At 47.7% G+C, this 26,737-nt stretch overlaps 8 protein-coding genes across 8 annotated transcripts; 6 read left to right on the top strand and 2 right to left on the bottom strand.

The window, feature by feature from the left end:
* Nucleotides 1-1,332: 1,332 nt before the first annotated feature.
* K444DRAFT_517122 (uncharacterized protein) lies at nucleotides 1,333-5,566 on the top strand (the record flags this gene model as incomplete). Its single annotated transcript, XM_024873746.1, has 10 exons — nucleotides 1,333-1,400; nucleotides 1,466-1,604; nucleotides 1,705-1,833; nucleotides 1,935-3,060; nucleotides 3,114-3,287; nucleotides 3,338-3,459; nucleotides 3,508-3,574; nucleotides 3,635-3,869; nucleotides 3,913-4,167; nucleotides 4,222-5,566. The coding sequence occupies 10 exons, from the start codon at nucleotides 1,333-1,335 to the stop codon at nucleotides 5,564-5,566; spliced, it is 3,660 nt and encodes a 1,219-aa protein (XP_024743580.1).
* Nucleotides 5,567-5,709: 143 nt separating this feature from the next.
* On the bottom strand, nucleotides 5,710-6,788 carry K444DRAFT_606988 (thioredoxin-like protein). Its single transcript, XM_024879088.1, has 5 exons — nucleotides 6,674-6,788; nucleotides 6,502-6,580; nucleotides 6,408-6,448; nucleotides 6,214-6,341; nucleotides 5,710-6,142 (listed from the first exon to the last, which is right to left on the bottom strand). The coding sequence occupies exons 2-5, from the start codon at nucleotides 6,561-6,563 to the stop codon at nucleotides 5,747-5,749; spliced, it is 627 nt and encodes a 208-aa protein (XP_024743579.1). The 5' UTR covers nucleotides 6,564-6,580; nucleotides 6,674-6,788; the 3' UTR covers nucleotides 5,710-5,746.
* K444DRAFT_606986 (putative Hydroxysteroid dehydrogenase-like protein 2) lies at nucleotides 6,743-8,293 on the top strand. The gene is made up of 2 exons (XM_024879087.1): nucleotides 6,743-7,174; nucleotides 7,226-8,293. Exons 1-2 carry the CDS (start codon nucleotides 7,081-7,083, stop codon nucleotides 8,071-8,073), a joined length of 942 nt encoding a protein of 313 aa, XP_024743578.1. The 5' UTR covers nucleotides 6,743-7,080; the 3' UTR covers nucleotides 8,074-8,293.
* Nucleotides 8,294-10,272: 1,979 nt separating this feature from the next.
* K444DRAFT_658944 (phenylalanine ammonia-lyase) lies at nucleotides 10,273-13,121 on the top strand. The gene is made up of 3 exons (XM_024886314.1): nucleotides 10,273-12,214; nucleotides 12,281-12,425; nucleotides 12,551-13,121. The coding sequence occupies exons 1-3, from the start codon at nucleotides 10,431-10,433 to the stop codon at nucleotides 12,878-12,880; spliced, it is 2,259 nt and encodes a 752-aa protein (XP_024743577.1). The 5' UTR covers nucleotides 10,273-10,430; the 3' UTR covers nucleotides 12,881-13,121.
* Nucleotides 13,122-14,727: 1,606 nt separating this feature from the next.
* Nucleotides 14,728-16,032, top strand: K444DRAFT_580006 (NAD(P)-binding protein). Its single transcript, XM_024877688.1, has 2 exons — nucleotides 14,728-15,259; nucleotides 15,317-16,032. Exons 1-2 carry the CDS (start codon nucleotides 15,001-15,003, stop codon nucleotides 15,862-15,864), a joined length of 807 nt encoding a protein of 268 aa, XP_024743576.1. The 5' UTR covers nucleotides 14,728-15,000; the 3' UTR covers nucleotides 15,865-16,032.
* A 487-nt stretch (nucleotides 16,033-16,519) lies between these two features.
* Nucleotides 16,520-18,085, top strand: K444DRAFT_516619 (MFS multidrug transporter-like protein; the record flags this gene model as incomplete). Its single annotated transcript, XM_024873698.1, has 1 exon — nucleotides 16,520-18,085. One exon carries the CDS (start codon nucleotides 16,520-16,522, stop codon nucleotides 18,083-18,085), a length of 1,566 nt encoding a protein of 521 aa, XP_024743575.1.
* A 3,953-nt stretch (nucleotides 18,086-22,038) lies between these two features.
* K444DRAFT_606984 (WD40 repeat-like protein) lies at nucleotides 22,039-24,148 on the bottom strand. Its single transcript, XM_024879086.1, has one exon. The coding sequence runs from the start codon at nucleotides 24,098-24,100 to the stop codon at nucleotides 22,304-22,306; it is 1,797 nt and encodes a 598-aa protein (XP_024743574.1). The 5' UTR covers nucleotides 24,101-24,148; the 3' UTR covers nucleotides 22,039-22,303.
* A 239-nt stretch (nucleotides 24,149-24,387) lies between these two features.
* Nucleotides 24,388-26,552, top strand: K444DRAFT_516693 (DUF803-domain-containing protein; the record flags this gene model as incomplete). The annotated part of the gene is made up of 2 exons (XM_024873701.1): nucleotides 24,388-25,219; nucleotides 25,267-26,552. 2 exons carry the CDS (start codon nucleotides 24,388-24,390, stop codon nucleotides 26,550-26,552), a joined length of 2,118 nt encoding a protein of 705 aa, XP_024743573.1.
* Between the last annotated feature and the right edge of the window lie 185 nt (nucleotides 26,553-26,737).

Genomic DNA, 26,737 nt, shown 5'->3' with positions numbered 1-26,737 from the left:
TAGGCCAAGTTTTTTTATTCTTCAAGTGTGGTAAGGATAACGGCTGCATAGTCACATCCCACCAACAGCGGGTTCCTCCCTGAGCAAGAGCCAAACGCCGTACGGTATCGGATGCAGCCATCCGCAATTAAACATGACGAAATGCAGATTAAGTGCTTTGAAAAACGAATGAGATGTAACCCGACCTCTCTATTTTCTGGCGATCGATGAAGCAACCTTTCTTTTGTCTGTGGACACCTCGAAAAAGGAGCTTTGTGGCTTGGGCCACTCACGACCACATCCTCGGATTGTGCAACAACGCCCCCGGTCCGATGTCTCCAATCATGCTTATGCACGAATGCGGGATATCCATGGGGTCTTTGCGGATAAGTCACAGTGTGGAGGAGAAGATGGCGGACCGAAAGCCGAATGATAACATTAGCCAATAGACGCCAGGGATAGTGAGGTGGGCTTGCTGATGCCTGGCCTGCAAGTGAGGCTCAACACTCAAGAAGAGAGGCTTCGATAGGTTCGGAAGCTCTTCAAAGTTGGCGAAATAGCGAGGGGTCGTTGAAACAATTCCAGCAATCTGATACCCCATCCTCTTGGCCAGATCTAGGCCCAACGGCCTGGCCAGGGCGGAAATTTGATCTGATAACGGCTTCTCCTGGCCCAACTTGATACCGGTACTATCACTCACCAGCTGCTCTAGGCCGCAAAAGCTCGAATGCTGTAACAGCTGAAAGTGGGCTGGAGAAGCGGCTTGGATGATACATGCACACCAGGTACAATGACTCGTGCCGGCGGTGCAGCATCAACTATCCACCCGCGCGCCTCCGCTTAAGGTCGTGATACATACACACCCGCCAAATTTGTTAGCGAATCCAGCCTGAAAATCAACTCCCCAATTAATTTCTTTAACAGCCAGCACACTTAGGTTCCCTTAAAAATAACATTAATTAATGCGCAGTCTATAGGATTACCCTCTATAAAGTTGCAAATATTTAATTGTCATTGTTATGGAGGTTAATATGGAAAACGTTGATTTTCGGCCCGGTTTTCGGTGTATCCACGACCAACGCGAGGCGCATTCCATCTCAAGCGTGCCCCGAGAACGCTTTCCGCACTCGATTCAGCTCCACACTTGCAGGGTTCTTCGCAATCGAAATGTTCTAGATTTCCATCCCAAGGCCAAGGATCACGTACGGCAAACACCCTCCTTTTGCTTTTGGGGGCGTCAGGCTTCTTCAGGGAGGGAGAAGAATATTTCTGCCAATGCCCCTGCGCATCAGCGGACGGTCGAAACCCTACGATTTCGCTCCCCGGCTGTCCTGTTGTCCAGCGCGATGAATCATGTCTTTAGAGGGCGCAGAGACAAGCCGGGATATAAGGGAGAGTCAGAGGGCGTTGGAGTTGAGAAAGTACGTAACTTTGTTGGTCTCGTTGTGCGGATACCTGCCCCACCGGACCTGACGACCAGCCTCAGATTCTTCGATCCCCAGCACTCCAATAATGCAGCATTGGACACCATTTTTAGTGACAGTTTGAATAATGATGGAGCTTTGGATGCGTATGCTGAATCAATTGTATGGCGTTTACGTGGCGTTCATGCCATGGTGAGGTATGTTGAAGCTTCCAAAACTTTCATCCGTTGCTAAAACACACGCCAGCTTGGTTGATCAAGGTGCGTTCTGTACATAAAACTTATGGTGATTCCCACTGAAGTCCCAAGGAACGCAATATTTCCTAGCTGGGGCCGTACGAACTGGCAAGGTTGATACCGATGAGGACGTAATTACCACGGGCGAGTGGTTTGGATGCCAGACTGTGCCTACTCCTGGGGGCCTCTGTGAGGTATGGACTACCGATCACACCCCCCAAATTCCAATGAGATTTCGACAATGAGCGTTTTGCGATTGATTATACTGTCCCTATGGGGTACTAACGCGAGATAGAACACTCTGGCACTTGATCTCAAAATAGAAGAGTATTTATGTTTCATCATAAATGACCTCAGCAAAGACGTCAGGTTCGCAGACCTCCCCGTCGTGGACGGCCAAATCGCATCTTACAGGTTCTATGCGGGAGTGCCCATCACCACCAGCCATGGTGTGAATATCGGATCTTTATTCTTCTTTGATGACAAAGCCCGCGATGGCTTACCCCAGAACCAAAGGCGATTCATGCATCTTCAGGCCAGAAACATCATGAAGCACCTGGAAACGAAGCGAGAAGCAGCCGAGCGACGTCGGGCAGCTCTAATGAGCAAGGGCATTGCAAGATTTCTCGAGAGGACCTCCCGGGATAGTTACCTGGGCAGTGATGGGGGCCACCTACGTGAGGATGAAGAGCCATGTGATAGCTTTGATGCCGGAGAGGACAGGCAAGTTCAGGAGGAGATCCAGAATGGGATGGGACTCGGCCATGGCAAGCCTTCAACAGATAAAGAGTCCGTGCTAGACAAAATCAAGACCGCGCTCGATCACGCTGCCGTTATCCTTCGAGAGAGTCTGGAGCTTACTGCGGGGGGTGTCGTCTTTCTTGCCCCCGCCATTGGGTACATTGAGAATGACAATATCAACGTTTACGGAGGCCCAGCTACAGATCTAGGAGCACAAATGGAACGAACGCATAGGGATAAAAAGGGTCGTCAAGGGTCGAATGAAAACCAGCTACGGCCAAATTTATCTCCGGGCACACAATCGGGCGGCCGTCATCTGTCCGTTGGGGCAATACGAAGCTCAACAGATAAGCACAAAGCTTCAAAGATTCTTGCGATGAGTTCTGGAAAGAGTTCTAGATCAGACTCCAACTCTGCAACTCTCGATTCCAAAACTCTGCAATCGCTGATCAAATCTTATCCACAAGGAAATGTCTGGTATATGGATGACGAGGGTTACTTTTCTTCCTTGGAGCAGATCAGCGAGTGGGATCAAAGAAACGGCATCAGTCCCTCTGGGAGAATACGATCGAATTTCCCGATCAATGTGACGAAGAGGCAAGCGGAGGCTGCAATATTATCTCGCATCTTTCCAGGTGCCAAACAGATAATTTTCTTGCCTCTATGGGATGCGGGCGGAGGTATGGAATCCTGACCTCCTGAAAACCCAATGACTAACAGTGTACGACTTCAGACCGGTACTATGCTGGCTGTTTTGTTTGGAGCGAATTAGCAGCACCCGTTTTCACCGTGGACTCCGAGCTTGCCTACCTTTCCGCGTTTACAAACTTCTTGATGGTCGAAATAAGTCGCCTTGATGCACTTACCTCGAACAAGATGAAGTCTGATTTCATTAGCAGCATCTCTCGTATGGAAAATGGTCCACAATCCGGAAGAGTATTCAGCTGATTGTCATAGATGAATTCAGAAGTCCTTTGCATGGTATCCTTGCTAGCGCTGAGTTTCTCCGCGAATCCGAACTCAATGCTTCTCAAATGGAGTTCATATCTACGATTCAAAATTGCAGTGGGACTCTTTTGGTACAATGACCTTCTCATAGATAAGTTGGGGGTGCTGATGAGTTTTAGGATACCATCAACCATGTGCTTGACTATAGCAAGATAAATTCTTTCGAGCGTGCAGGTCATCATCAGGGTACGCCCCCCCTCCCCCCCAATACCTACAATCACTCTTCAATACTTATTTGCCATTCAGATACCATCTCCAATGAACTTTATCAAGATACTAATGTCGCCTTGCTCTGCGAAGATATCGTCAATGGCATGATTGCAGCAAACGAATTTCGTGGCACTGGCTCTCCTGACCTTTCCCTTCCAATCTCCAGCGAATCTCAAAATGACCAGCGACCCCTGGGCCTTCACCATGCCCCACTTGAAGTGACTGTAGACATTGAAAAGCGGGACTGGGTTTTCAAAATTCAAGCAGGCAGGTCTTTAGGGAACCCTCTACGCTCCTTGGACTAATCTGGGCAGGGGCATTACGGAGAGTTGTGATGAACATTTTTGGCACAACGCACAGAAGTACACGGAATCCGGATACATCATGTTACGACTGAGAGTTACGGAATCTCGGGCAGATGAATGGGGGAAGACTTCCCACTGTCTCTCTTTGCATATCAGGGATACGGGCAAGGGAATGTCTTCGGAGTACATGGAGCGGAAATTGTACCATCCATTCGCTCAGGAGGATACATTTGCCACTGGCGTTGGACTAGGTCTTTCCATTGTGTAAGCCCTGTCTGGAAATTTCATGAAATGGTGGATGAGGCTAATTAGATTCAGATGGAGTATCGTCAACCAAATTGGCGGAAAGATCTCGATTCGAAGCGAACTTGGAAAAGGCACCGATGTCGAAGTTACCATACCAGTCGAGAAGTCGAAAAATGTTCAGCATAGTAATGGAACATTCAGCGACTCGACAAACGTCCCATCCGACGCAGAGGAATGCATCAGCAAGCTGCGACATCGAGCGGCTGGCAAATCCATATGCTTTTCGCGGGGGAGGGATACGAACACGTCATACCAAAAGGATATTTCCTGGTCTTGCATACAACTATATTGCACAGAATGGTTCGGGTTTGAGATCAAAGAAACGTCGGCGAATCTGATTATCACTGATCGAGAAGATTCAACCAGGTATAAAGATGGACAACGGGTACTGATCGTTCACGACGATATGGCCTGCTCTACTAAGCAAGATAATGTCCACACTCGACATGCCATCGGGAAAATCTGCAGTCCAATCGGCCCGTTCAAGCTTGCTCGATCTCTTCTCGCCCTCCTCGATCAAGACATAGCCTTGCCACAAAAAATACAGAGGTGTCTGAACCAAGCCCACGCCGGAACTCAAACACCTCTCGGATCTCCCGAAGAACGAACCATCATGAACGGGATCATATCAACAGATTACTGTTTCACGCCTCCACCTCTCAAAACAGTATCCACTTCGCCTACGACCGAACAGCCAAAACCTACCACCATGGCGCTCACAGCCTGGCATGTCCAACAACAGCCAGCAAGTAGCCAAAGTTTCGAAAGCATCGCCACTCTCTCGCTCGCCCAAGTTCCCGCATTACTCCCGTCCCCTACGTTTCCCGCTTTTCCTCAACCAGTAATGACGCTCACGCTCCCGAACCCCAAAGTCCTCACACCAACCCCGGATCCCGTTCCCAAACCAAGCTCCACATCAAAAGCTCTGCACATCCTAGCCGTGGACGACAACGCTCTCAACTTAAACCTTTTGCACCGATATCTGTTGAAAAGAGAAGGCGACATAATCGTGACAGCCAAGAATGGCGTCGAAGCCGTGGATGCCGTTAAGTCTCGCAAAAAAAGGTTCGATGTAATATTCATGGATATTTCGATGCCGGAGATGGATGGATTTGAAGCTACACGGTTTATTCGGGCTTTTGAGAACACGCGATCTTTACAGCTTGGTGAGGATGAAAAAGTGTCCATGGAGAAAGGAAAAGAGAAGAGAGCGTATATCGTTGCCCTGACGGGACTGGCTAGTCGCAGGGACAGGGATCTCGCGGAGGAGTGTGGATTTGATGATTTTCTGACAAAGCCGATTAGCTTTAAGAGGATTGGGGAGTTGTTGTGGGGATTGAGTGAGAAGGGCTCGTAGCGCCTGGGTAAGGAGGATTCGGGGAGAGGAGAGGGGGAGGGAGGAAAGGAAATGAAAGGAAACATGATGTTGAAGTGCAGAGTAAGTGCGCAGATGCCCATTGTTCCGGATGCTCCATTAGAAATGTATAATGATATATATAGACTCCACAACAATGATCTCTTGGGTGCCGGATAAGAATCACAATTTTGCCTTGGGGGGAGTAATCTCAATATCCCGAAAAGGCACTCCCAAAAAGGTCCACATGAAATGAAACCTGTCGCTCCCGAAGAACGGCTCTTCTTTCCCCTCCCCATTCTGCACCCACATCCACGGCGCCCCGAACGCGCCCTGGTCCAGCACTTTCTGCGTGTTAGCCAACAACTTGTCTTTCCATTCTTGCTCTTTCGTAGCAGAGACGATGTCTGAGATTTGGGGAGGGGCGAAGAGCCCGGTTGTTTCAAGGGTGTCGGTGAACGGGCCTGGGAGGGTGATGTTGACGTGCAGATTCCAAAGGGCGTGGAAGAGGGCGAGGAAGATTTGATCGAAGGTTGATTGCGGGTGGCGGGCTTTGACGTAACATAATGCTCTTTGGGGCTGGGATTCATTCATGCTCTGTTAACAGAGGGTTGCAAGATTGTGGGGAATGGAAAGGGATGAGTATGTACCAAAAGCGTGAGGGGAGGGAAGAAATCTGGTGGTGAGGCGTTCTCGAGATCGTGGTATTTTTTTGTTCGTTCGACGTCGAATTTGCCGTATTTGGCTTTTGCGGGGAGGGTCCAGGGGGGTTTGTTGCCTGGGGATTAACAGAAGGGTTAGTTGTGGGGTGAAGTGTCGTGGGGGCCGGGAGGGGTGGACGAACCGCTGCCTACGTTTACGCCGCCAAGGAAGATGGGATGAAATCTGTGAGAACTTAGAAGAGAGGCGAGATTGAGAGATTAAGGGATGGAGCTTACTCAACGGTTACCTCGTGGGAGGCCAGGAGATCTCTGTTCTTGAGGAGATATGAGAGCGCCATGTATGAATAGAAGGAGGCTTTCGAACTGGTTAGTTAAAGGTTCGGCGGTAGTTAGCAGCCGTGGGATCCAGAAGTTCTCCAAGCTTGGAAAGAAGGAAATGATTACTTACAGACATCCAAATAGCAATCTATATGCCCTCCCATGGCTGTGGTTGGTCGAAGAAGGCGGGGCGCCGAAGTGTGGGGGATGGGGGCGCCCCGACACGCTCACTAATCAGATCACGGCCTCAATTGCTGGGGAATCCGAGACAAAAGATCGTGGAACTTTAAGCTTGAAGTGATGAGTGATCAAGAAAGTTGGAGAAAGAGGAGGTTGTCATCGTGAAAAGTATGCTGGAAGTCACGAGATCTCATACTAAGCCGAGGTACAGGGCATCACCCTTGATCACTAAACCACAACGGCCGAACACAACCACGACAACCTCTCGAGCTCTATAAGAGCAGAATGGCACTGTACTCGGAGCTGCCTACCCATAGGACCGCATTAGACGGATATTCTTGAACTCAATCAACAATAATGGCCAGGAAAAACAAGATAGCATTGGTTGTTGGTGCCTCGCGCGGCATTGGCAGACAGGTTGCTATTGACCTAGCAAAGAATGGATACGCAGGTACGCATCCGATTTCAATTGAGCCAGGCAGCTCCTGACAGTGTCCTCCAGTTGTCGTTGCAGCGAAATCTACCTCAGACGCGTATGCCACGAAGCCATTCCCACCCGATCCGAACTCCCTGCAATCCACAATCAGCACAGTCGAGCGAGAGATCAGAGAAGCTGGCGGACAGGCAACTGCCATTACAGTGGATACGCGAGATCCAGGGAGCATCCAGAGGATGGTGGATCAAACCGTGAAAGTCTACGGCCACCTCGACGTCTTGATCTACAATCCAGGAGCTATCTGGTGGGCATCTGTAGAGAACACACCAACGAAGCGATATCAGCTCATGCAATCTGTCAATGCGCTCGGTCTGTACGCTTCAGTGCAATCCTCCCTGCCATACTTCAAAGCCAATGGCTGGAAAGGTCGGATAATCGTCGTTAGCCCACCGATATACTCGCGCTTCTTTCGAGGCAAAACTGCATACGCCATGGGGAAAGTTGGGATGAGCGTTCTGACCAAGGGTTTGGCGATGGATTGGGAGAGAGAGGGGAAGAAAAATATGGCGATAACTAGCATCTGGCCAGCATGTTCCATTGAATCTGCTGCGACGGGCCAGATTACTAGGACCGATCCGGATTCTGTCAAAGATCTGCGGAAGCCAACGATATATTCGGATGCTATTCTTGCGATGTTGGAGGCGCCTGTTGAGAGGGTCAATGGGCAGTTGGAACTTGATGAGGATTTTCTCAGGGGTTACAAGGGCGTTACGGATTTCTCGAAGTACTCTGTTGTCCCAGGGGCGGTGCCGAGAAGAATCATGCCGGCTGTGTTACCGGATCTTACGGTCGCTGAGCAGGCGGATGAGGGGAGGAGGACGGATAGTACGAAGTTGAGAGCGTCGAAGTTGTGAAAATATCTTGAATGCATATTTGTCCAGAAGATGTCGCAATTTCCCGGGGTAGCCTTTCTCATCCCGTGCTTCATCATAGTTAGGTTGCCAGCTGCCTGGTGTGATTCTCACGAAATAACTTTCCATGTCAAAGCCAGACACAGCGGTGACCCCTTGGAAAGTCTTGGAATAGGGGTAATTATAATAGCCCCTGAGTTAAGCGAGAGCTTAGAAATTTGTCAACCTTCAACGATCGTGTCTGCTGACACGAAGAGATTGTGGTTCCTAGGCATAAGCAACATGGGTGATATTACATCGCTCGCCTCAAATGTAAAGAGTAAGGCCGGGGTCGATCTGACTCTGGTGCCGTTGAGCGTGTGACTGGGCTTGGTCTGCTCGTGACTGGTACAATCTCATTCTGTCAACTTTTCATACGCGGGTATCCGGGGCAGAAATGGGAAGTGGTATAAACGCAAGCAAGGCTTGCCGCAAAATCATACAGTCGGTCCGACCCAAATTGTGAGGAGTTAGAGTTTCAAAGACAATCTTATCAAATCTACGGGGGATTGTAATTCTAGCAGTCACGCATAACGTAAGTAGTGCACCGTACCTCCTATGTACCAACGAGTCCGCCCCTTGAGACCCTTGCACGTCCTTGTAGTCGTCCGGCGGTTCTCACCTAATAATCCCGCCTAAGGAGCCTATTAGGTGAGTGATAGCGATACGCAAAGTACAGCGATACGCAAATTTTTTCGAAGATATACCATTATTCGCTCAAACCCGATGCATCACTGCCATAAATCATGTAAATTATAGTACATTTGCTCCTTTACCTTTCAATAGTCCTTTGGAAACGATACCATTATCTAGGTGGACGACCACGTCGACGAGCCATTGGACGGTCGTACGTGGCCCCAAACTGCTGCGCAGCCTTCGTCTCTTTAAGATAAGGGTTATCGTCCATCGTACGAGAGGCCTTAGCTACTCGCTCCTCGATCTCATGTAGTTTGGGTGGCATTTGGGGGGTGATACGTGAATGTGGGGGGAAATTTTGCGTATCGCTGTAATTTGCGTATTGCTATCCTTCACCTAATAGGCTCCTTGGGCGAGAGAAGCACCGAACGACTATCCGTTCTGCTACCGCCAGGGGTGCACCTCGCTTACGGTTCCTGCCCTAACTTTGAACCTGAAGAAATTGCAGAATAATAATAACAACTTTAGATGCTCCTACTAGGTGATAATTAACCTCGTCAACTAGAAATCTCTGAAGTTTTTCTTAGATTATATAAATGTTTCGCGGATTAATTTGAGTCGAAAGTATAGAACGGCTGATGTTCCCCTGTTTTTAGCGAGCTGCACACGTGGCTGCAGTGGAACAAGTAAACCTGGGGAAAAATAAGGAAAGCTTATATATGAAATATTAGAGTGTTATAAAAACTAGTAAATTCTCCTCACGAGTACTAATATTACTAATCCCTTTATAAATATATTACTTGCCTAGTTTACTTATAAAAGTATTATATATTAGAATTTAATAAGTTTTATTTAATAAGATTAAAATATTTTAATAATTAATTAATAAGAGAATTAGAAATAATTAAAGAATTAAAGTTCAAAATTAAGAACTAAATTAGTAATTCCATAATAGCTATTATCTTATAGTTGCTATAAACTAGTTTTAAACTACATTTTAGGCTAAGCTTAGCATTTTAGTAATTCCAGTTTTACTTACTTCTTTATTACTATACTTAGATTTTATAAGACAAGAAATAGAGATCCCTATACTTTATTCTAATACTCTAATACTCTAATACTGCTATTACAAATTCTATATATTAAACCCTATAACTACCTTAGTATTTTAATTAATTAACTAGACTATTTATAAATAAATTAACTAAGAATACATTTACGAATAAATAAGTTCATTTGTGAATAGATTTAGCCTGATTGCTAAACGGCAACTTTCGCTAGTAAACTAGCTTTTTCACGAATGGACCGATTCTTGGTTAAGCCAGAACACATTATTTAGTTTAATCAATTAAGGTTATAGTTAAGAACTTATTGTAAACATAAATAAAATAGCTTTGGGGTCGGACCGACTATATTTCCGAAGCCTTGTGAATGATCTCTATTGTACGAAAGTCGTGATGGTTAAATAACATCACAAGCCTGCCAGTCAATCACTCGTACCTCCTCTGTACATTCAGAACCTCTTAGCTTCGAAGCGCCATCCTATAAACTTGATTTACCACATCGAATTGTTTCCTCCTCGTTTGACAGTCTTCCAATTATCTACTGTTCATTTCAAGCAAATACCGTCCCTCCATATCTTGAACCCACCTCCTCCACAACATTCGATATTTTCCTTTGCAAATATGGAATATATCTCCCGCCCGCACGCTCGCGCGACTTATCAAGCATACAATGCGCTACGGAAATTTCGTAAAGGCCAAGAACAGATCCAGCTCAATGGAGAAGCTCTCGATATTGCAACAGTCGTTGCTGTGGCGAAATATGGATGCACACCTCACCTCGATCTCAATGATGATATTGTCCGAGCTATGAATGAGAGTGTTGATATGCTGAGCAATTACCTCGCGAAGGGCTATTTCGTCTATGGTGTCAATACAGGTTATGGTGGAAGCGCGGACACGAGAACCAATAACCATGCTGCTCTTCAGCTGTCTCTCATGCAACATACGCAGAGCGCAATCACGACTAGTGGCGACAAAGGAGACCCTTCATCTATCTTACAGGACATCGGCTCACACTCGATGCCACATTCTTGGGCGAAAGCTTCTATGCTGGTTAGGGAGAACCAGACCATGCGAGGACACAGTGCTGTCCGGGTTGAGGTCGTGCAGACTCTCAACGACCTGATTTCCAATGATATGGTCCCGCTGGTTCCTCTCCGGGGCTCAATCTCTGCTTCTGGGGATCTCATGCCGCTGTCATTCATTGCTGGAGCGCTGCAAGGATGTCCTGACATCTTCATCAGAAGAAAACAGGGGCAAGGCTACGAACTACTTCCTGCTGATCAATCTCTCGAGAAGGCTGGTATCACGCCAATTATACTTGGGCCGAAGGAAGGTCTCGGTTTGATAAATGGAACAGCACCTTCTGCAGCTGTGGCAAGCCTGGCTTTGTACGAGACTCACCAATTGGCGGTCCTTTCTCAATATTTAACCATCCTTGCGTCTGAGGTTCTGGGGGGCAATCTTGAATGGTTGCACCCTTTCATAGCTGACATTCGCCCTCACATTGGTCAGAAGGAAGCTGCTGCAAATATGCGTACTTTTGTGGCGGGTTCGAAGCTTGTCAGCGGTATCTATACCACTGAGAAGGATCGGTTCAAGGTCGGCCTGTGTCAAGATCGGTATGCAACACGAACCTCACAGCAGTGGATTGGCCCGCAACTGGAAGATCTCATGCTCGCTCACCAGCAAGTAACGGTTGAACTAAATTCCACTACTGACAATCCCTTGGTTGATGTTAGCGCCTCGGACGTACACTCAGGAGGCAATTTCCAGGCAGCTTCCATAACTTCTGCGATGGAGAAGACTCGACTCTCTCTGCAAATGCTAGGCAAGATGGTCTTTGCCCAATGCACAGAAATGATCAACCCGGCCCTGAACAACGGCTTGCCTGCAAACCTTGCCGCTGATGATCCCAGCCTCTCGTTCACAATGAAGGGTATTGATGCCAACATGGCGGCTTATATGTCCGAGCTTGCATATATTGCCAATCCGGTCAGTTCCCATGTCCAATCAGCCGAGCAGCACAACCAAGCAGTGAACTCGCTTGCATTAATCTCCGCTCGCTATACAATGGCAGCTGTCGATCTGGTCTCTCTGATGAGTGCTTGCATTATCTACGTGGGATGTCAAGGGCTCGATCTTCGCGTTATGCACAACACCTTCCTTGAATCTTTCCAACCGATTCTACAAGCAATCACCAGCGAGGTGATTGGACAATTTCTACCTCAGCAAAAAATTGACGCCCTCTGCCATGAGCTTCTCAAGAGCATATCCACTGTATGGGAAGCAACCACCTCTCTAGACGCGCACAAACGCTGCGAAAAAGCCGTCTCGGGTTGTATCTCCATCCTCACAGCCCCTCTGTGTGAATATCAAGGCTATAACGCGGGAGCAGAACAATGGTATACAATTCACCACTCGATGCATGAAAAGTAGTATCGCAGAGCTTGCTGACAATGTGCCAACAGCCCAGAAATAACAGAAAAACAACATCGAGGATCCACGTCCTCTATCACTACCCTCGAAACCTGGAGAAGTAGAGTGCTAGTCGCAATGAACGAGCACTACGTCTCTCACCGCACCCAATTCTTCGAAAAGCATACCACGGCGGAGGTGAGTTTTGGTGGAGACAGCTCTCTCTATTTTTGACGGTCTTATGATTTCCTCCGGAGACAATCTCCCAAACTATCTCAGAACAATTTGAATCGAGCACACACTAATTCTTTCACTACTCATAGTATCTCGGCCAGGCTTCGAAAAAAGTTTATTCTTTCGTGCGCGAGGATTTGGGGGTGCCATTCCATAGAGGATTGGTTGAACATCCTACGCCTGGTGATGTTGTGATTAACGGGAGACCGAAGAAGACTATTGGAAGCTGGGTAGGCATCATTTATGAGAGTTTGAGGGATGGGAGATTGTATGATAAGCTGATGGAGGCGCTGGCTGATGGGTTAAAAGATGGGGTTGTGAATGGTGATGGACAGCAGAATGGTGGGGTTGTGAATGGCGAAAGACAGCAGAATGGTGAGGTGGTGAATGGCAATGGACAGCAGAATGGTGAGATGTGAATGGCGCGGGAATAAGTTCCAATGGTCGTGTCTGAATGGGTACATCAGTGCAAAGTTGTTTGGTGGTTTTAGAAGGGTAGAAGGCGACTAGAAGGAAACGCCTGCGTTGCGACTGGAAACATACCCCCTTTAGTTTTGTTCCATAGTTTCTTCTTCCAACCATACCCCCAATGTCCAAATTTCCGGGGTGCATTGAGCATTTGCGAACTTTGGGTATAATGAGACTTCAGGAACATTGAACAACGATATTCCACGGATGTACAAAGAATTCTGGACCACTTGGTGAACCTACTGGCAGAATTCCTATTGGCGGTACTCTCTGATCAGTGAGCAAGAACAATAAAAGTTGCAACGTCTTTCAATATCTGAAACAACACAATGCAAAAGAATATACCCAAACCATAAAATCAAAAGCTGTGGCTGACACGCCGTTCGCCCTTAGCCCTTCTCACATGCGCTCCTCCTCCTAGGCATAATACCCTCTTCTCATCGCATAATCACTCAACAGCAAATAGCATTCCATCATAAGTCACTTTTAATGCTGAATTGCAAAAGTCAAATGGGAATTGGTTGCGTTAATTGAGCTTGGATTGCAGTACAAAATCAGGCTTTTATAATGCACTCCAAACCTCCCTGATTCTAGCGTCCTAGCCGCCTCGTTATTTAGTATTTAGCAGCTGATCGCTCCAAAGTCATTAGAGATAACGGGAAAATGTAAAACGACCCCCCCCCCCCCGGGCGTCGATTAGGGGTATCGACTGGAGGCTAAGATATTAACGACTTGTAATTAGCTACTTAGCCTCTTTCAAGGCCTTAAGTTGGATTTTTAATATAAATAGAAGCTGATATATAATTAGATTTATTATATAATTACATACTTCCTATTTTATAATAAAAATATTCCTGAAAATATAATTTATATATTAATTAATTAGGTTTTAGTTTTTAGCCCTATAAGGCCCTATAAAGTAAGAGCTTATAGGGCTCTCATATATAATTCTAAGGACTTATTTATCAAATTTATAAGCATTTTTAAGCTTATCTTTAGGTTATCAAATATTAGATTTTTAATTCCTTTAATTTAAAGAACTATTACTTATTTGTATTTTATAAAAAGATGGGTTTTAAATAGCCCTTAGTTAGCGCTATAAGAAAATAAAGAAGGTATTAAATTTTATTAATTCTTTATCAAGTAAATTAACTCCAAAATAATAGATCGATTTTTGGTATTCCTCTCTGAGCGCCTCTACTTTGGATCTGTGGCTAGTCTGGCCCCCAATCGATACCCTGGGAGGGGGGGTTTACATTTTCATGGGATAGCCGCATACGAATTGTACCACAACATCGGCAATAGCACAAATATACTTAGTATCAAATTTCCAGTTCAAGGTACGTGTATCCGGATGCCTCCACCGAATGTATTAGAGAGTGTACAGTCTGGGCTGCTCCGGATGTTGTCCCAGAAACCACGGCACATTCCAGATCCTTCCACTCCCCATCCCGACCAGTGTACACATAGAACGTGGGTGGTTGAGTGATTTTACAGGCTTTTAGGCTGAAAATACAATACCTCTAAAGACTTCGGAGCAATTTATATGCTCTCCCTTTTTTCTGTCAATCCTACGTACTTCCTATGTTTTTCTGGTTGTGGATGGCAACTCAGGGGCCTCCTCGCTTATCTTAGCGACCTCCCTGCTGCGGCGCAGTTTTCCTTGGGGAAGCGAGCGACCCCACCAGCCCCACCCTTTCAGCCACGGCTGAGGTCATTGCGGGGTCCAGCACACCTGCGCCCCTCGAAAACTGTCAAGTTTCATACAAGCCGACATCCTCATCCTCATGTTCCAAACATCAACGAGCTACGCAAAAAGGTAAGACATTGACCTTCAATCGTTGTTCAGGTAGGACATGCAACTTTCTCTACATCCTGGGGTGGCATGATACCATTGCATGAGCAGACGGAAGCGAGACATCCGGGCTCGGACCGAGCTACCTGGATAGTTGCATCATATGTTTCTATTCCTTCCCTCCCCTCTTTCCCCTCACTCTCTTTGCCTTCATGACCTCTGCCAAACTCACCATTCAACATACAGTATCTCAATCAACAATACGCATACAATACAATGGCATCACCACGGATACTTCTCCTTGGCGGCCACGGCAAGGTGTCCCTCCTCATGACTCCCAAGCTTCTCTCCCGCTCCTGGAACGTCACCTCCGTAATCCGAAACCCAGACCAAAAAGCCGATATCCTCGAAGCGGGTAAGAATGGACCTGGGAAGATTGATGTTTTGGTAGAGAGCTTGGAGGATGTGAAAAGCGATGCACAGGCAAAGGCTATCCTGGAGAAGACAAAGGCGGAGTGGGTTATTTGGAGCGCTGGTACATTTCAATTCCTGATCTACAAGATAGTGGTAGCTAATGATCACTGGTATATAGGAGCCGGAGGGAAAGGAGGCCCTTCGCGTACGAATGCAATTGATAGAGACGCATGCATCCACTTCATCCGTGCCTCCCTCTCTTCATCCACCATCACTAAATTTCTCATTATATCTGCTTTATCCTCTCGCAGAGATCGTGCAGCATGGTGGGATGACGAAAGCTGGGCCATGGCACGGAAATTCAACGAGGAGATTGCGCCCACATATTATAAGGCCAAGCTTGCGGCGGACGAGACACTCACAGTGCTTGGGGAACAAAAGAAGGGCTTCGGGTATATCATACTTAGGCCAGGGGGCTTGACGGATGATAAGGAGGTTGGGAAGATCAGCTTTGGCAGAACGAAAGCGAGGGGGATGGTGACGAGGGGAGATGTTGCGGAGGTGGCGGGTAAGTTGCTTGAGAAGGAGGGTGTGAGGGGTTGGTTTGATCTACTTGGTGGGGAGGAGGAGACGGACGCTGCGGTGAAGAGGGTGCTGAGCGAAGGGGTCAATAGTATGGAAGGGGAGGATTTGGAGGCTATGAAGAAGGACGTGACACCTTTGTGAGGTATTTTATGGCCATGAAAAGATTGTCATTTTGCATATTGACGAGTCGACTCTTGTGTGATGTATTTGGAGCATGGGTGGGTACTCTTTTATTAGATTAAAACATTGCAAGTGCACAGAATTGTCGGTGGAAATGAATTTCTCACTGAATCTGGAAATCAAACCCTGGATTTGACTTCTCCATATTCTGGAGCTTGACAATGTTTGTGAGGCCATTTGCGATAGGACCCCTCTTGCAATTGTTAACGATTCTTTCAGGGGGGGTAAGTTAAGCCACACTTCTCAGCAAATCAGGCAAGTGCCTTCTTTTAAGGTTTCAGTTCCTCAAGTCTCCCGGGGCTTTATATGGTATGCCGAGCAGCTGTCCAGTGAAGCTAAAACGAGTCTAGAATTTCGTGATTCACGTCAACAAAACTCACCATTTCCGCTTTTGGCTCTAGAGGCTTGTGTACCCTCCATTACATCATAGCAATAGAGGCAAAAATCGTCGTCATATCCTGTACCAAAGATGGCCTACCCAAAGATTTTGAATGAGTTCAGAGAGTTGGTATTCCTCGACAAGACCCGGTTGCAGGTTCCCCAGTTCCTGTCCTGAACCTCCTAGACTCCCTGTCAATACTTTAACGGAAGGCACCGCAGATTCACATCAACAAGTATGTTCGACCTAGCACCACATCCCTCTGCTCCTATAAAGAGAACGAAGAATTCCGAAAACTACAAACTCGCACCCGACCGTTGGCTACCACCACCTCTCGAAGGCGATCACAACATTTATCTAGTGGAGCTTACTGGAGATTGTGACCCTGCGAACGCCAAATCATGGTCCGTCTCACGCAAACTGAGGACTGCATCTGTACTCGGCTTCGACACTCTCGTTGCATCTTGGGGTTCATCGGTCTACTCATCCGCTGTTGAACCCGTCTCGCAAGAGTTTGGTGTCTCGAGCGTTGTTGCACTCCTCGGGCTGACATTATACATCTGTGGATTTGCAACCGGACCGTTGGCGTGGGCACCTTTGAGTGAGCTGTATGGGAGAAGGTGGCCTATCACAGGAGCATGCCTCATCTTCACCTGCTTCATGTTTGCATCTGCCACAGCGGAAGACTTTCAAACACTGATGCTTTCGCGGTTCTTCGCTGGAGTGTTTGCAAGTTGTCCGTTGGCAGTAGTGGGCGGTGCATTCAGTGATATGTTTGGCAACGAGACAAGAGGGATCGCCATCGCTGCATTCTCTGCTCTCGTCTTTCTTGGTCCTTTCATTTCCCCCATCGTCGGAGCTTTTATCACCCAAAGCTACCTGGGTGGGCGGTGGACCGAGTACATCACCGGGATTATGGGGGCTCTCGCTTTCGTCCTGGATATCATTCTGTTGGAAGAGACCTACCTGAAGACAGTTCTGCAGAAACGAGCAGCTCAGATTCGTAAGGAGACGGGCAACTTTGCAATCCACCATGTCAGCGAAGAAGAAGTGATCGATTTCAATGACCTGATGCACAGACACTTTCTCCTCCCACTTAATCTGCTATTTAGGGAACCGATTGTGTTCCTGATCACCATATACACAGCGTTCATCTACGGCATCCTATACCTGTTCCTAGAAGCCTACCCTGTAGTTTTCACCACATACCGCGGCATCCCCTCCGCGCTCGCAACCCTGCCATATATTGGCCTAATCATCGGTGTGTTGATCGGGTGCGGCATCGTCATCGCTTTTGAGCCCAGATACAATCGAAAGCTGAAAGCAAACAACAATCTCCCTGTCCCAGAACAACGACTTCTACCCATGATGGTGGGCGCAACATTGTTTCCAGTTGGACTGTTCTGGTTCGCATGGACGGGAAACTACCCGGCAATCCATTGGATTGTACCCACGCTCTCCGGTCTCTTGACAGGCGCAGGCATCATGACGATCTTCCTGCAAGCATTGAACTACCTCATTGATGCGTATCTCATAGTTGCCGCATCCGCCATTGCTGCAAACACCTTTCTAAGATCGTTCTTCGGAGCAGGGTTCCCACTGTTCGCAACGCAGATGTTCAATAATCTTGGTGTTGATTGGGCGGGAAGCTTGTTGGGATTTTTAGCGGTAGCTTTCTGGCCAATTCCGTTCTTGTTTTATATTTACGGGGAGAGATTAAGGAAGATGAGTAGTTATGCGCCGACGGATTTGGGGAAGAAGGGTGGACAGGGTAGTGAGGATGAGGAAGCGAAGAGTGAGTAATGGATGTTGGAGGGGGTTGAGGGGGTTGAGGGCACGTGTGATGATAATGTGGGCTGATTAATGCTTTGTCCATTGTTCATGGTTCTATCGGAGATGGGAGACCGAGCGAGTATGGAAGTTCTTTTCATTTTATGCTGCATTTGCTGGCGTCTTTGCGATTTTGATGTTCGATGAGGTATCGTTGTACTGTATAGATGTGATAGAACATGAAGATAGACCAGTAAAGCAAGAAGGGTTGCTGTAGACGCGGGTATTCCATGCGGAGTATTTATTCGAGATGCGTATAATAAGGCAGAGTGGAAAATGATGGACAAGACCGGGAAGGGCCCGGGGGAACTCGGCTACAAGCCCCTGCCAGAACGTAAGAAAGGAGCGACAGTGTACCTGAAAGTCTTCCCATCCCAACTTAACACCAAGTCGGAGTTCGTTTGCAGGAAGTAACGCTGGTGTGGGGATGAAGACGTGCGTTTGGAAGGAGGACGGGTGTTTGGAGATTACCTATTAGCAGCATTAGCCAATTATGACGAGCGGGATGCGAGCTCCTGCCAGCGAACGAATAGGGAAATCCTAGTGTGGTTGGCACGTTATGGACTGTACTCGTGGTATACAGTACAAGAAGCAAAGCCATGGAACGAACACATTGCGCACTACAATATGTTAGTGGGCAGTAATTGTGTGGTTCGTTCATAGCTGGGAAGCTTTTGAACGCTCCAATCAATCCTCAATCCCTGAAATGTTCGTGGCGTGTCTCTAAGCGAGAAGGATAGGGGTACACCACAGCGAACCGAGAATCACCACTTATCACTCGCCTCCTCCCAATTCCCCACAACACTAACGCTCTTGCACCCCTTCCCCACAAACGGATTAAATATATCCGCCACCATCTCGATTGCTTCTTATTAGTTGTTAGGAATTTTAGGATATTCTCGTAACAATTGTATGAATTAAGCAGCGTTTAGCTTGTAACTAGGCTTCAATATAAGGGTAAGGTTGATATAGAGTAAGATACTTAAAGAACATGAAGCGCGGCTAGTAGAGAGTTCACATGCCTCTATAGCCGAGCTAACCTAAAGGGGAGCATCACGTGTATGGCAAGCGGTGCTGTTCCAGAGATGCGAGGATGATGAGAATTGGAGAATGGCAGTGCTAATTGAGTCGATCGAAACATTTCTGAATCACATTATTCGAATATCACAGGGTTGGAGCTTAACCCCACAGATTGATAAAGAGTAGCAAGTTCTGTGGTGAGGAGATCTGTTGTTTCTTGGCGTACCACGCAAATTCATTGGCACAATGCTGGCCCTCCAACCGCTTAGATCTACACTCCTTTCCACTTTAAAGTCTTACGCTTTGGGGCTCGAAGTGTGCACCATTTAGTATCCGTTGTGGAGACTCCAAAGTACTGGACGGACTCCCGGCTGCTGCTTAAGTTCCAAGATAGTAGAAATGCAACACAAGGTACGCCTAGAAGGAAATGGACTTTGGAAGTGGCTTAAACCAGCCATAACGATGATCCTTTCTAGAGTCGAAAACCGGTCAAGACATATCTTAATCCATTCCAGCACCTCACCTGACCTCCACTGTATGGAACGAAGCCAAGTTCTTTAATAGACTTGCAATGTTCGAAAATAGTACGAAAATCGCCAGGCAGAATTCGATTTATGGTACTAGAGCCTTCTCTCTGTTAATACAACAGTAGCAATAGACGGTCGGAAATAGAGGCTCACTTACGAAGTGTGGAGTTTGTGGGTATTCTCGACGGCCTTCTTTTGCTTCTTTTCGGCGCTCGAGAAGTTTTCCGCACTGAATCGATACCAATTCTGTCTGTAAACGGCCGGATAGCTTCGTGGTAAAGTTCACTATCCCCTCAGGGTAAAGGCGGAATCATAGGAGACTTGTAGCTGCCAGACTTCCGCGGGGTGGTGCTACAAATTGAGGAGGTATAGACTTCGACGTATCGGAGAACGCATTTCTTGCTGGTGGTCTTGCGGATGGTGACGCCGCTCAGGGTGCAGTCTTCGATGATGTCCATATCGGAGTCTGCCATAGTATCTACCGGGAGGGATTCTTTGAGTCTCGAGTGATATTCGCGTTGAGGACACTAGATAGTGCATGTGGATGGGAAAGCATACGTACTGAGAAGTGTCCGAGTATGGTCGGGGTAGCTTGGGGAAAGATTGTTGAATATCCAATGATGAAGCGGTTCAATGATACAATTGAAAAACTCTGAGAAATTCATCCAATGGTTAAGAAGTGAATTCGTTGTAACTTGGTGCAGGAAATTTTGGAAAGGGGGAAAGGAGAAGTACTTTGCATTTAGCCAAGCTGCCAAAGCACGTGTTATGCCTGTGGAGGAGCAGAAAAATCGATGGCAACGCAGGTGTCTGCAAGTTTGGATTTGGATTTGAATTTGATGTAGGTAGTTGCAGTCACTTACACTCCACGCTTTTCTGGCTCGGAACCTCCAGAAACTTGCCCCGTTGCTCCCAAGCGCCAGTATACAACCTGGCCATGAGGGCTGCCACTCCCGCTCTACTCTACAATCCTCGACTTCTCCTGCGCTCTATTCATCATTCCACTTCAAGGTCTGCCCCTTAGGTGCTTCCCAGAACCAGACCTCCATTTCAGTACTGGGTACTCGAAATAGTTTTGTAGGGGCACCCAGATCCTGCTGTAGCGCAAGCACCCCTGAGATACGTTCTTGGCGGTTCACAGGTCGAGGAATATAGAGGTGTTTCGATGGTATCTTGATCTGCAGGGTTTCAATTGCTGAGAATTTTGAGAAGCAAGTCTTTACCCAAATCTTCAATTCTGGCGCGTTGCATGGAACAAGGCAAAGCTGCTTGACTGAAGTACAGTGCGTGAATGGTACCGGAAAAAATCCAGCATCGATGCGCACCTTCTAACGAGCGCTTCTCGGGTCGTTAGGTTGATTCATCGTTCCAGATAGACTGGGGTCACTTACTTGATGTAAAGCTTTTGGATACTTTGAAGAGCTTTCTTTGATACCAATTCAAAAGCAGGGAGGGTTTGAAGGTCTACTCGGAACCAATTCAGCCTGTAGAAGATTCTAATGGCCTCGGCATAGAGTTCTTCATCACCTCGGAGTGCAATCAAGAGAGCTGGAGTCTTCGATTTGCGAAAATCAATGCAGCGCCCAAAGATCATTGCCCTGACCTCGGGAGGAAACCTTCGGAATGCCAAGGCGACGAAGTCATCGCACAGTTATCCATAGCACAAACAACGATCTTCTTCGTCTCATGGAGCTTGGAGTCGACCAGAGAACAACCATCGATTGTACAGTTTGAGAGTTGTGCAGTGGCTAAGGTCGACTTAGAGACTGTACAATTCGAGAGTTGCAATTACTCAAAGTTGAGCCGGCAATGGTTGATCCATGGATCTCGACGCGATTTAGCGTGCAAGCTATAAATGCGGTCTTACGGATCGCGATATCCTGGATTGTGGAGTTCTTGATAGTGGGAAGTGTTGCCATTAGTGTCGCACTGTTTCTTGATGTATTACCGGCGTAGGTGTAGCCAAGAGGACTGGCGTAGAATTAGTGGAAGATGCAGAGATGGGATGTTCTAGCGGATCAAGAACAATTAAATAGTCGAAATGTTTAAGAGTTCGAATTTGCTGGCCAGCTTCATGACGAAGTGAATCTCAATCTCAACCGACGCTGGTCTAGTATATTGGAGATGTCTGGCTCCGTCGGCAGTGAATATCGAGCTCATAATTCTGTTGAACATCGATTCAATGTTGCAGATACTCTTGGGACTTGGAATGCGTTCTGTCCAAGTCCAGGGAATTTCGAATGAGGCATTTTCAGCGAATCGTGTGACACAAGAAACTCCAAACAAGGTAAGTTGCTTCGCAATGAATGAAGGAATTGGCACTGATTGGCACCGATTTACAATATCCCAAATCAAGTGATAGATATCTCAGAGAGAGGATTCAACCGTTGCAGAACTTTATGGACATTGAAAGAGACTTGACTTTGAACCTACCATAGATCGAAGGAATAACCAAAAGGGAGGATTTGAAATGGATGCCCCTTTTTTCATGCCCATGTTGAGTTACGCTTCTCCAGTTTTGGAACGCCTTCGGGTATAAATTGCAGTCTTCTTACATTTTCCCTCTTTTATCAGACTTTTTTAATTCCCCTCGCCAGAACGCCAAGTGTGCCTCCGATTTCCCTATCGATACGCCAATTTCCAATTACCTCTTCACTTTCTTCTTATCTGGCCCCTCTTCCTCTTCCTCATCGCTCAGTTCTGCATACTGCGTAACTGGTTGCGTATCCTTCCAGGCATTCGTAAACAAAGGATCCTTCTTCGCAAGATCCGCATACTTAAGCAGTGCTTCTCTGGGGTCCTCGTCTCGCATACTGCTGAGCGGTATACTCTGGTTAATATGTGCTTCGTCTGGCTGACTCTTCATAAACGGAGTCACCATAGGTATCTGCGGTCTCCGTGGATCGCGGGACCGGCCTGATGCTGTCAGTCCAACTGTTGGATGGCGAGCAGAGAACGACGAAGCGTTGGAGTTGGTGAGGACTCCGCCCGGTGTGACGATGCTATCTCCTGAAATGCCGACGGATTGATCAGTAGTGAAGTTTGGATCGTCGTCGACATGCCGTTTTTTGGGCGCGCGGGACATGACATCCACGGCTCCTCGGACGGACGTGTTTGGGTTGTAGAGGACATGAACTTCTGCATTTGCAGAGCCTGTGACGATTTGGTTGATCTTTGGATGCCACTGGACTGTGATAAGTGGTGATCCTGGTGTGACTGGAGTAACAAGCTCGGCTTTGAGATTTCCAGGATTCAAGATGTGGAGATGGCCAGATGCCGACCCTGTGACAATACTGGAGGAGGCAGGAGAATATTTGATGTTAGTCATGGCGTAATGGCCTGATGTCGAAGGGTGTGATACGGTGACAACTGGGGCCTTGAACTTCCGGGTATCCCAGAGTTTGATCAAGTCATCGCCACCTCGGGTCACAACCATTCGGCCATCCGAGCTGATGTCTAATCCTCCCGTCCACGTGTTTGGTTTATGCGCCTCTCTTATTTCTGCTGCTGGTCTTGCAAACGGTCCGTCCCCACTCCACATCACCAGACTTCCATCAAGAGCTGCAGCAATCAACATGTTGGGCCCTCCTTGTAATGGACTTCCCCAGGCAACCGCAGTCATTCTCGTCCTTCCCGCAGAGCCTGCAGCCCTCGATTTGTGGACGATGACTTCTTTCTGAGTTCTCTTGTGGTTGACGTCCCATATCCGTAGCGTGCTGTCGGTACCCGCCGTAACACACAAGTTCTTGTCCACAGGATTCCATGTGCCAGTTGTAACCTCAGAAATATGTCCCTTGGTGTTATTCATATCCCTCAGATACATATCGCCCTTCACAAACTCTGCTAGAACCTCTCCGTCTCTACTCATGATCTTTGCTTGTGGATGCGCCGAGACGCAGAGGAATGCCCCTCCTGATAACGGGTTGAATTCGACAAGATTGATAGGGTGGGTTTCTGAATTCGTTGAGGTTTTCGAGGCACTTGGATCTACGGATTTGAAGGCTCGTAGAGTGGTCGGGGTCATGGAAGCAAAGTCGTGCAGCTTCAGCGTACAATCCGTAGATCCAGTAACCAGTCTACCTCCAGAAGGATCCAGGGAAGCTGTTGTCACGGCACGCTCGTGTGTCTTCAGTACCAGCTCGTGCGAGACTGGGTACTCGTCGTCTTCGGACGCATTAGAGTCGTCTGAATCGTCATCATCATCTGAGCCGTAATCCTTGGATGCTGGCTCCTGCGCGACCCTCTGTTGGCCCTCCCCATCCTCTCCAGTAGCCTCTATCTTCGCTGGCGCCTTGTCGACCGGCCTCTTCGTCCTGCTTATTTGCGCCGCGACGTCTGCCTCTTTACTCTTCTTTCCAAACACTTGAGGCAAGAATGCTCTCATAGGATCATCCTCCGCCAGCTCAGGGCCATCCACCTCAAATTCCTCGTCGTCGCTCATATTGTCGAGTATCGAGGATTCTCATTCGCTGGTATTGTTTGAAGTTGGAAGCTGGAGTGGGGTGCAGGCTAGCGAATCTTGGACGAGGTGTCGATGAAATCATACTTTGACTCGCACTTTGCGCGACGACCACCAAATCACCCAACCACGACCACCAAGGATCTCAGCAACACGACAATATATCCTCATGTGTATATGAAGCAGCTGTCAATTACGTCTCCCTTGAGTTGGCCCGCGGGCCGCCAGAAGTGGGATGATATTGTTATTTACGACGACGACACGCTGATATGTATCTTTTGACCCCGGCAATCGATGCTGCGACCACATCAGTCTTCAGTGCGCCGACATTGGCAACCGCTGCGACATTATCGAATTCCGACTTCTTCATATTCGGCGACAAAGACTCACAGCTTCAGCGATGGAGCTCCTTGATCGGCATTGCCACTGCCATTGGAGGCAACATCCTGATATCCTTCGCCCTCAACATACAACGATACGCGCACATACGATTAAGCCAAGAACGGAGTTTAAGGAAGGAGAAGTCAAAACACATCGCTAAGAGTACACAAAATGGCTATGGGACGACTGGGTCGAATGGGCATCATGTCACAGAGTTGGAAGGCGAGCATCACGATCCTTTGCAAACCTCGTTTCATTCCACGAATACCCAATCAAGCGGATGCTCGGATGACGACCATAAACAAGATTCTACATACTTGAGGTCGCCATACTGGTGGGGAGGGATCGCATTGATGACAATTGGAGAGACGGGCAATTTTTTGGCATATGGCTTCGCCCCGGCATCGATAGTATCCCCGCTCGGCGTTGTGGCTTTGATATCGAACTGTGTGATTGCCCCCATCATGTTAAAAGAAAGTTTCCGGTTGCGAGACTTCTGGGGAGTGGTGGTAGCTGTGGCAGGAGCCGTTGTAGTTGTGCTCAGCGCAAAGCAACAAGAGAAGAAGCTTGGCCCACACGAGATCTGGGGGGCTATCACAAGAACGGAGTTTGAAGTGTATATGGCTATTACTGGGTTTCTAATTGGGGTGTTGGTATGGGCGAGCCCAAAGTACGGAAACAGGACAATCCTGATAGACCTTGGGCTCGTGGGTTTATTTGGTCAGTGTGGTCTTCCCGTGAGGTTGATCTTGCTAAATTCTATATAGGTGGATATACGGTTCTTTCAACAAAGGGTGTAGCTTCAATGCTTTCGTCAACGCTTTGGAGAGCCCTTACAACACCAGTCACCTACGCTCTCGTGGCCATTCTAGTGGGTACCGCTGTTATGCAAGTTAAATATGTCAACAAGGCGCTTGCGCGATTCAACTCGACCCAGGTCATTCCTGTACAATTTGTTATGTTTACTTTGTCTGTTATTATTGGAAGCGCTGTTCTATATCGTGACTTTGAGAAAGCCACAGCTGACAGCGTGGGAAAATTTATTGGCGGTTGTCTTTTGACATTTTTCGGGGTATTCCTTATTACCAGCGGTCGACCTCGACGAGATGAAGAGGATGAAGAGGATGGATCCGACGAGGAGGGCGAGGAAAGAATTGGTCTCATAGATCAAGAACCATCGGGCGAGGAACATCAAGCACATGAAGGAGCCAGGAAACGGTCAAGAGCAAACGTACATCAGAATGGCGACGGAGCCAACGACGAGGCCGCCAGCGATTCGCGGAGGTCTTCTCGTGTCAGTTTTGTGGACCCTTCACAACCCCGGACACCTCACAGATTTTCCGTCTCTTCATACCAACCCCCATCAGTCCGAGTTGTGCCTTCAGCTCCGCCCTCGGAAGTAGCTGCAGAGCAAACCCCTCTCCTCAGCAATCCATGGAAGAGCGATGAGCTTCTTCAAGCTACAAGACATTTTGGACTACCGAATACGACATCATCGGCTGTACTACCATCCGAAGCACAAACTTCCACAGAATCGCTGAAGCCTCTGTCAAATTTAGCAAGGACCTCATCCCAAGGCAATGTGCATACTCATCCAAACCATCAACAAGGACCTATACCACCACCAGCAGACGTCAGACCAGTGACTCCAGCAAGACACTCTATATCTCGAATGATGCCTGGCCCTTTCATCTCTCCACTATCCGGAGGCTTGAGCGTGGTCGTCGCAGATACAATGCGACGGGGCATCGAGTCTCCAAGCAAGCTCAAGCGCGCCCGTCTCGGTCTCCCAAGATCGAAATCTGGCTCCCATCGACTTGCCCAGTCACGTGATGGAAATGAAGATGGATCAGAAACACCGTCAGCCAAGAACGGCGACGAAGGACAGGAAATCAGGAAATCTTTAGATACAGACCCGAGCAAAACTTGGTCGAGAATGACCAGAGCGCGAAGTTTAAGTAATACTTTAGGAGATTATTTCCGGGGGAAGCGACAAAAAACTGATCAAAGGGATTCAGATGGTGATGAGGAGGCGGGTCCAAGCGGATCGTGATTCTTGGTGTACTTATTTGGAAAGCGGTTTTGCATGGAAGGAGGGGCGTTGGATTGAATTGATAAGATAGGTAGAGTTTGAATGCACAAATTTCCCTGGTTATCTTCTGCGTGGCTTGTTAGCATTCTTTGTTTGATGTGAATGTGTGAAGATTTGTCGAGTGATAGCAGCGTCGTCAAACACCA

This window comes from Hyaloscypha bicolor (genome assembly GCF_002865645.1).
Source record: "Hyaloscypha bicolor E unplaced genomic scaffold K444scaffold_13, whole genome shotgun sequence".
NCBI lineage: Eukaryota > Fungi > Ascomycota > Leotiomycetes > Helotiales > Hyaloscyphaceae > Hyaloscypha > Hyaloscypha bicolor.
The sequence above is the reverse complement of the archived record's forward strand: the minus strand, read 5'-3'. Positions and strand labels throughout refer to the sequence as shown.

Excerpts from the sequence above, each read along its gene's own strand:
- K444DRAFT_580006 (XM_024877688.1), top strand. The coding sequence starts at position 15,001 with ATGGCATCACCACGGATACTTCTCCTTGGCGGCCACGGCAAGGTGTCC. Across the intron at positions 15,260-15,316 it reads GTGGGTTATTTGGAGCGCTG|GAGCCGGAGGGAAAGGAGGC; the intron begins GTACATTTCAAT and ends ACTGGTATATAG.
- K444DRAFT_606988 (XM_024879088.1), bottom strand. The coding sequence starts at position 6,563 with ATGGCGCTCTCATATCTCCTCAAGAACAGAGATCTCCTGGCCTCCCAC. Across the intron at positions 6,449-6,501 it reads TCCCACGAGGTAACCGTTGA|ATTTCATCCCATCTTCCTTG; the intron begins GTAAGCTCCATC and ends AAGTTCTCACAG. Across the intron at positions 6,342-6,407 it reads CGGCGTAAACGTAGGCAGCG|GCAACAAACCCCCCTGGACC; the intron begins GTTCGTCCACCC and ends GTTAATCCCCAG.
- K444DRAFT_606984 (XM_024879086.1), bottom strand. The coding sequence starts at position 24,100 with ATGAGCGACGACGAGGAATTTGAGGTGGATGGCCCTGAGCTGGCGGAG.
- K444DRAFT_606986 (XM_024879087.1), top strand. The coding sequence starts at position 7,081 with ATGGCCAGGAAAAACAAGATAGCATTGGTTGTTGGTGCCTCGCGCGGC. Across the intron at positions 7,175-7,225 it reads AGCAAAGAATGGATACGCAG|TTGTCGTTGCAGCGAAATCT; the intron begins GTACGCATCCGA and ends AGTGTCCTCCAG.
- K444DRAFT_658944 (XM_024886314.1), top strand. The coding sequence starts at position 10,431 with ATGGAATATATCTCCCGCCCGCACGCTCGCGCGACTTATCAAGCATAC. Across the intron at positions 12,215-12,280 it reads AACGCGGGAGCAGAACAATG|CCCAGAAATAACAGAAAAAC; the intron begins GTATACAATTCA and ends ATGTGCCAACAG. Across the intron at positions 12,426-12,550 it reads AAAAGCATACCACGGCGGAG|TATCTCGGCCAGGCTTCGAA; the intron begins GTGAGTTTTGGT and ends CACTACTCATAG.